We start from the raw sequence: 8,779 nt of genomic DNA, 5'->3' as shown, positions 1-8,779 counted from the left end.
TGGGTAATTTCATTCGATTGGTAACAGCTCTATGTAGTGTCTTATTCTATTGATTAAAAATAAGTAATTTCTCAGGCGGTAATGTGGATCTTTATGATTTTAAGGAGTATTGGTCTGGACTCGGTCTCGCCCTGCCTTGGTCTTGTCTTGGTCTCGACACACATTGGCCTTGGTCTCGGATTAGGTGGCCTTGACTACAGCACTACAGTCTATGCATGACACTTGCTGATAGGCCTTTAAAGGGGTCATGTGATGCGTTTTCATGTTTTCCTTTTTCTTTAGAGTGTTATGTAGGTATTTGTGCATGTATAAGATCTACAAACATTTATTCTATCTGAAAGAGAAGGCAGATCCAGCTAAAACGCCTCGATCGAATTCACCCTTCGCTGGGAGTTTGATTGACAGGCGATCTGACCAATCATAATCCGCCATATTTGTCCGGCAAAGGAGTCGAGAGTTCGTAGAGTAATGTTGATGGACTTGAACTTGAAAAACAGTGTGTACTGACGTCTTTCCACGGTTGAAACAACATTCCTTCTAAAGTTCATTCATGTTTATATGATACTATAAATGAACTAGAAGGAAGAGATGATCGGTTCACAAGCAGCTTTAACTGAGGCGCTACAGCAATCACCACACATTAAAGAGCCACAAAACGCTATTTATTGTTTACATTTCTTAAAAAAAATTACCATTTTCGAGTTGAGACTTTGTTTCATATTAAAAGTAACCTGCTCTGTCCTGTCTGTCAGTGCGTTGTCAGTGTCCTCTTTGCTCTGCGACGTGTTTTTCACTACGTGAGAATGTGTGTGTGGTGTGAGAGCGCGGCTTGTCGGACATAGCAACAGTAACAAAAGGGGGCGGGTCTTTGCGAACGGTCAATTCTCCCTCACTGGTGGAGATATTTGCATAATGCCGCCCAAATGGCATGGCCTCAGTAGTTGTCGCCGCCATGTTGTGAGATGCGGTGTGTTTCTATGCGAAAGCAAACACACTCTATTTGGCCTTACGAATCAGTGGTTAAGACACTTTTCCAGAACAGCACAACCCAAATGTTCGTGTGTGTGCAGCGTATTTTACGGAGGACAGTTCCCTGAACCTGGGAGAGAGTACAAGACCGACTGTGCACAAAGGCTATTTCTAAAAAATGGGGCATTTCTAACTTTGCCAGGGCAATCTGGTGCTTCTGAATCAGAGCCTGGGAGTATGTTGCCTTATTCGAAATGTGTCTATTTACACCAAGTGCAAATCGCGTGCCTTGTTGGCAAGTGCCATTCGCACTAGCTCCGCCTAACAATGCCTGGTTGGGAAAAACTTGATTTTAAAAAAAACATTTAAATCTCAATGTCTTCAGTGGCGTAGTCAGCAAAGTGTAAGGCTCAAGGATTCAGTTTTTGACGTGATTGACCAGGGTTCAAATCCACCTTTTGCAGAGCTCGCTCTTCTCTCTTTTCCCATCACATATCACATCGGAAAGGCATTTACTTTCAATAAAGATGAAGAAAATATTCTAAAAGTGGAAATAAAGTGCCTAACAAAATGTTTAATAATATATTGAGTAGGGTTATGGGTAGGTGTAGGGAGGGCTTTATTGTCCCAATAAGGCGGTATCCATTTAATAATTTTAATAAGTATAATCATGGTACAACAATACTGAGGTGCAAATAGTATGTATCTGTCAAAATAAAGTATATATACCATCTAATTACTATTTACACATTGCAAATATCACTATTTGCACTTCGCACTTTATTATTGAAGTATTCGCTATTGACTGTTCAAATGCAGAGTTTTGTGCAGTGTAGAGTAACACATGTTGTTTGTCGCTCTTACGATCAAAAGTGCCGAGATGGATTTACGTTTTCAAACAGTATCCTCTGTTCTCCGCTTATAACTCTTCAAAGATGGCAAAAATAGAGGCAGTACATGTTTTGTTTCACACTGGCTGAAGTCGCACTTGCAAAGTTGGTCCCGATCGATCGGTTAGATCAGGGGTTTTCAAACTTTATGATGCCAAGGACCCACAAATATTATGAACCATTTATGAGGGACCCCCTTCCTAAAATCCATATATATATTTGTGTATGAAAATAATTTAAACTGTTAGATAAATAGTAAGTGTGACATTATAAATACAACATATTGTTTCCAAACTTACATTGGCTGTACTTAATGTTGGATGTATAAACCTGAAGAAGGACATTTTCAATAAAAAAATATTTTTATAAGAAACTTTCACAATAAATGTATGTAAGCAGCGTACGGACTGTGTTAAGAAAACTGCCTTACAACCCCAGTGAGTGAGATAAAGGGAACTATAGTGAGAAAAACTCACTAAAGATACAAAACAAACATATACGGTTCTGGAAAGTATGTATACGGCAGGAAAGGAGAGAAACATTTAGACATTAAAGCGTTAGAATGCTCAGTAGACTTTCCATTTTTGCTTTTTATTTTTATCCTCTAAAAGTTTGGACCCCTTGGAACCTTCTGGAGGACCCCAGTTTAAAAACCCCTGGGCTAGATCATCTGTATTTGCAGAATCCGACTCAGGCCCTGTCCACACAAACACAGGTATTTTCAAAAACGCAGCTTTTTCTACGTGGTTTGGCTGTTCGTCCACATGCAAACGCAGTATCTGGACACTGAAACCAAACTTTTTTTAAACTTTTAACGATTTTTAGAAACTGTGGTTGCAGTGTTGTCGTGTGGACAGTGAAACCGGAGATTTTGGCTTGTTGCGTCAGAACCGAAACCGGCAATAACATTTTTCCAGGCTTCTGATTGGCCAACATGGCTTTACGGTTAGGGTTATATTGTCACCTGTTGGTTTGGCATGTTTTGGCACGTTTTCATGTGGACGCAATTTTTTTTCATGTCGAAAAACTCTGTTTATAAAACTACCTGTGTACGCGTGGACCAGGCCTCCGGCTCAAACTGATATAATAAAACTCACAACATTATTAACTGTCTTTATAATTGCTTTGGAAGCTGAAGCTTGTGATTGCATTGCGCGGTACATTTCCGACACAAGCTTGAGGTGTTCAGCCAATCACAACGCACTGGGTCAGCTGGCCAATCAGAGCACACTACCCTTTTCGGAAGGTAAAGTATATGAAAATAATGTAATTTTTGAAATAAATAACCAAAAATAACCTTTGAAAATGGCATCATATGATCCCTTTAGCCCAACCTGCTTGCAGTCATTCTCCATAGGGCACAGCTGACACAGTTCCTGCTGTATCTGTAGCCAATGAGCTCGCTTACAACCGTCACATACTGGTCAGCATTTTCACTAGCAGTTGCTGCTCGCTTTCAGAAACCCTCCACCTTCCCCAGCTCCACCTGTATAGATCTGCTACAGATAACCCATGTATGTATTGCAGAAATAACAGCAGCAACAGCAATAAACGACACCAGCAACAGCAATAACACATGCAGTGGGGTAAAGCGTGCCGCCACTGGACTCTACAGCAGAGGAGACGCGTTTTCTGGAGTGACCAATCACGCTTCTCTGTCTGACAAGTCTGGGTTTGGCGGTTGCCAGGAGAACGGGACTTGCCTGACTGCATTGTGCCAAGTGTAAAGTTTGGTTGTCTTAAGTGAATGTAAACAGTAAGCATTTGAGAAAGTGTGCTTGAAACGTGTGTGTAACAGTATCTAATGGATCAGTGCAGCTCTTAAAGTGACAGTACCCACACGACTGCAGTCATTAATCCAACTCGCTGCTCTTGAATGAATGAACTGTCGTTTTAATAAGGATTGGTGTATTTAATGTATACAGCGTGTGTATATTATTGTATATGTATATAATGTATAATGTATATTACTTTATTTAATTTCTATCGTAGTAGTACATCTTTCTGAAAAACCTAAAGCGCTGTTTATTTCCATTTGTATTTTTGTTCTGTTGTATTGTTTGTCGGTTTTGTTCTTCGTATTTTTTGTTTACTTGTCTTCTGTAACCGTTTTGAGGACTTTTTACTTGCATTAATACATTTTTGCTGAAGTATCGATAATTGTGAAATTTCACCAACATTTTAAATGACTCATATCATGAAGTAAGACTTTGATCATATCACCCACCAATAATCGTGTTGTCAATATTGACCAAAACAATGGTGATTATGATTTTTGCCATAATCGAGCAGCAGCACAGCACTATTCCACCAAGACCAGATTTATCAACCTTGTCATATCCATTACCAAACTCTCCAACTGTCCTTGTCATGACAGAACTGTGGGATATTGTGCTATTTTTCATCCAGACTGAGATGAGTTGGGGGACTATTTCACACCCAGAACCTCCAAAACAAGTTAAGTATAGGCTAGGCATCATATGAAACACTTGTGAATCTGTTTTGTGTCGCATGTTTGCATTATAAAGTGCACCTGGTCGAGTAAGATGGCTTTGTATTGTTTAAGCGCTACACAACTGCACAGAGAAGTCATTAAATGAACAGATCAAGCATGCTAATCTCTCAGTAAAAGATGACGTGGATGGAAGGCAACACTAGGCTCTCCCCAAATGTTTTTTGAATGCCGATGATTTTTATTTTATTTTATTTGCAATATAATTAATTGAATTAAGATATGCACGATATTGCTATTTCGTAAGGTCAGCTCTTCCTCACTGTAAAAATGTTATGTGATATTTAGGCTACTTAAAAAAATTGTGGTAACATTATTATCCCTTGTCAAAAAAATCCTAAAGGATTCCAAAAAGAAACCTGTACAGGATTCCATTTAGAATTTCTATCATATTTTGGAACCTTTCGGATTCCGTTAGGAATTGTCTTATAGGATATTCATGATTCTCATCTGAATCCTGTTGGATTATGTGGGGATTGTCTTATAAGACAATACATAAATATCCTGTAGGATAATTTCTACAGGATTTTAATGGGATCCAATTGAGTCTCTCTCTCACACACACACACACACACACACACACACACACACACACACACACACACACACACACACACACACACACACAATGTTACCCCAAAAAAAGTTAAGTTACTCTAAAAAGTAATTCATTATTTAATTAATGTATTATTATAAAAAGTAATAATAAAAAATATCACAGGACAAAGTGAAATCCCATTAAATAAAAACACAATGTCCAATATTCTAAGAATCCAATACAGGACAAATTGAAATTCCATGAACCCATTAATGGAGTTGCTGCAGTGTATAGTTGTGATTTTCCTTTTGTAAGTATTTTTCTAGATATTCTCCATGTATCAAGAGGAAAAAAAAGGTATTAACTTCCTTCCTGTCACATGAGACTGTCAACTTCCTACCTCTACTTCCAGGAAGCATAGCGAAGGCAAACCATTCCAAAGAAAGGTTATTTTCATGTTAATAATAAGTATTTTTGTTGACATATATCGTGAAGGTCTCTAGAATCATCCAAACAAAACAATTCTTACAAGAGATCTATAGTTTTTTTTGTATACTTAGTCAAAAGTCCAAGCGGCAACTATAGTTGCAGGTGGGCAAATGACTTGTAAGTACATATAATGTGGAAATGTACTGTGGTAACAGGTTCATAAATCAAGGTTTTTGGTCTTTAGTGCTTTTTGCTCTCATATTCCAACCTAAAACATAACTTAATCCTTTAACTGACATCTCTACTGTACAGTAGACCTTAATTCGATAGGGAAAAATATCATATTTTATGAAATGATGTCGACCAAAATATTGAGGACCCTTCATCCAGTTTGGAATCGTTTCACTCTAATCGGTCAAGGACCCCAATTCTCTTTATGACTAGTAGCTTACGATCCATTATAATGTGGAAATTCAGACAAGTAATGAGTTTACATTTACATTATTATATGAAATCACCTACTACACTCAGCCATTGAAGACTATGGGGCATTTTTTGTTTGTTTTTGTTATTTTTTTTGTTATATAGATGTAATTGTTTCGTCATTCTATTTATTTATTTTCATTTATCTGTTTGATGCACAATGCCCTGTTAGGGCTGAACTTTGTTCTGCTCTATGTTCCACCATCTTTAAGACAAATGGATTTTTTTTTTAGTTTTTATCGAATGTTCTTCGACTTTTATACATAATAAATGTGTTTATGAATAAAGATTGATCTGCAGATATTTTTTGTTAGATGCCAAATGTTCTCTTCCTTTTCCTATTTGACATTGAATATATTCGCCCACCGGCAACTATAGTTGCCACACATTTTAATATACGATTTTCAAGAAAAGAAGAAAAAAAGGGTATGATTTTAAAGTTAAAGACATTAAAGTTTTTAAGGCTTGATTTATTTAATGGAATCTACCTTAATAAATCATACATCTCCTAAATGATTTAGTCTATGACACAATGAATTTAATATTTTAAGTGAAATGTGCTTATTTATTTTTATTTGATTCTCAAAAGTGTGTGAATTAGAGCGAATGGAAATATCCTGTTTATATTTGACTTTGAGTTATGTTTGACAATTAAAAGACAGGGGAAACAAAGTAGAAACAAACGTGTTACTGCACTGGCATTAAACAAAGCAACATATTATTAATACATGCAGTTATACAACCTAACCATAAGGTCAAAACTTCAACATAGAAACTCTTTCAAAAGCCAAACATAACTGATCATTAGACATTAACCCTTCGCTCAAAAACACATTAAATAACACTTCATTGCAACATTAGTGCTCTATTTCCAGCCACATGCAAAGCATGCTGGGAACTAACAATGGTGTCTCTAAACAAAACTGCATAATTCTCTTAAAATAAATGGCTTTTTGCCTTAATTCGGTTCCTCAATTCAAGCCTCAAAACTGCTTACGTTTCCTTAAAATAAAATAAAAATGGGTTTTATTAGTGAAATGTTCTCAATATTTTCTATACAACACTGAACCACAATTTTCTTAAGAAAATATACTCACCTTATTTCCTTTTGATTCATTTAGGCTACAGTGAGTCATGTTTCACTAATTAGACCATTTTCATAGTTAACACATTCAGCAATTAAACTACTTTAGGACTTTCAATAGCTTTTTATTATTAATTTTTGGCTACCACTTGTTTTTTTCCCCATAATATGTTTGCTGCAATTATCTGTCAACAGCTGGCAGTGAGAGCATCTGTCGTCTAACCCTTAAATGTTGTTTACATTCATATAGAGATCGCATATGAACAAATCTGCTGGCTTAGATTCGGTGTACTGGACTGCAGCGCGAGCGTCAACGAGGTGCGCAGAACGTGGCGTAACTCTGCAATACCACCTTAAATAAGCGCAGCGTGTATAGCGGATGATTCGCCTCGCGAGAAGTCCACCTTAAGCGCACATAGTGGGTAAACGCAGGCGTAGAGCGAGGCTTCCGCTTCATTCCCAGCCGGGCTCGCAGCGGATCGGAGACAAGAGAGAGGCGCTCGGCCAAAGCCAACGGAACCAGAGCTGCAACATGTCGGAGCCTAAATACCGAGAGTGGATCCTGGAGACCATCGACTCCCTGCGCTCGAGAAAAGCCCGACCGGACCTGGAAAGGATCTGCCGAATGGTCCGAAGGAGACACGGGTCAGACCCGGACAAAACCAGGGCTGAACTGGAAAAACTGATCCAGGAGCAAACTGTGCTGAAAGTTAGCTACAAGGGGTCAATCTCCTACAGGAACGCCGCTAAAGTGCAAAGGAAATGCAGAAAGAGGACGGAGCAGACCGAGCAACCCAAACACGCCAGTCTCAATAACAACGGCGACAGCGCGCTCAGCCTCACGGACCAAGAAGAGTGCGAGGAGGAGGAGAAGGAGCCCGGGGAAAGTGGGGTGAGCCTGTGCCCGGACCCCCTGCCTCAAACCTCGCCCTCCAATCTCGAAAGGGAGGAACAGATTTTACCACCAGCGAGCGGAAACAGTTTTGGTAGTTGCGGCGCAACGGCGTGCGCGAAAGCAAGTGCATCGAAAGACGAGCGATTAGTCACCGAGGCGGGGGGAAGCGATGCTTCGAGCGCGAGCAGAGGCGAGGCGCCCGGCGCGCAGGGCAGTGAGGACGAGAAGGGGCAGAAAACTTGCAGTCCGGCTACGAGGAGCAAGCTCCCCGCGTCCCCCAAACCCAAACTCAAGGAGGGGGCGAGGGGCTCCGGGGCGCGCGGCTCGGACTCCCCGGACGAGAACAGCGCCGATTTGGGCGATAGACTGGTGGCCGCGGTCCGAAGTCTGTCCGAGAGACACCGGGGCTCCGCCGCGACACGGGGCCACGCGCCGCCCGGACTCAAGGAGATACTCGGCTACCTCAGCACGCAGAGCGGGATGCCCGGGGAGAAGCTGACCCGCAACCGCGTCAAAGTGGTGCTGGAGCGCGAGATCGAGAGGGGTCGTCTCCGCAGGACCCGCCTCGGCCACATCACTCTTCACGCGAGGGCCGCGCGGCTCCTGAAGAGCGCGCTGCAGGACAGACATCTCGCGAAAAAGGTAACTTAATATTTCCGACACGTCCTGCGCGGCGCGCGCTACACCCCGTCCTCGTATAAATAAATGATCGTGCTTTGAGGGGGAAAAAAGCGAAAGAAAACACGCGTCTGATTTCCGCTCTTTTCTCACGTACAAGTGTGCGCGCACATCCAAACTGTGTGTCTGCGGCGGGCGGTGTGTGTTTGTGTTGTGTGCACACGATGAGGGGAGCGACACATCAGTTGTGTGTGTGTGTGTGTGTGTGTGTGCGCCGCTCGACACTGTTTCACTTCAGCGTCTCGGCACAAAAGGTGCGGACTCGCGCTCGGCAGCGCCCGCGTGCGTGCGTGCGCGAGCG

At 41.1% G+C, this 8,779-nt stretch overlaps 1 protein-coding gene across 1 annotated transcript in view; it reads left to right on the top strand.

Annotated features, from left to right (window-relative positions):
* The first annotated feature begins 7,426 nt into the window (after positions 1 to 7,426).
* samd1b (sterile alpha motif domain containing 1b) overlaps positions 7,427 to 8,779 on the top strand; it is a 30,144-nt gene continuing 28,791 nt past the window's right edge. The window contains exon 1 of the mRNA XM_079811688.1: positions 7,427 to 8,442. Within this exon, the coding sequence (XP_079667814.1) occupies positions 7,438 to 8,442 (1,005 nt within the window). The 5' untranslated portion in view covers positions 7,427 to 7,437. The remainder of the gene's footprint in view (positions 8,443 to 8,779) is intronic.

This window comes from Gobio gobio (genome assembly GCF_949357685.1).
Source record: "Gobio gobio genome assembly, chromosome: 3".
Lineage (NCBI taxonomy): Eukaryota > Metazoa > Chordata > Actinopteri > Cypriniformes > Gobionidae > Gobio > Gobio gobio.
Note: the sequence above shows the minus strand (reverse complement) of the source record. Positions and strands in the feature narration are given on the sequence as shown.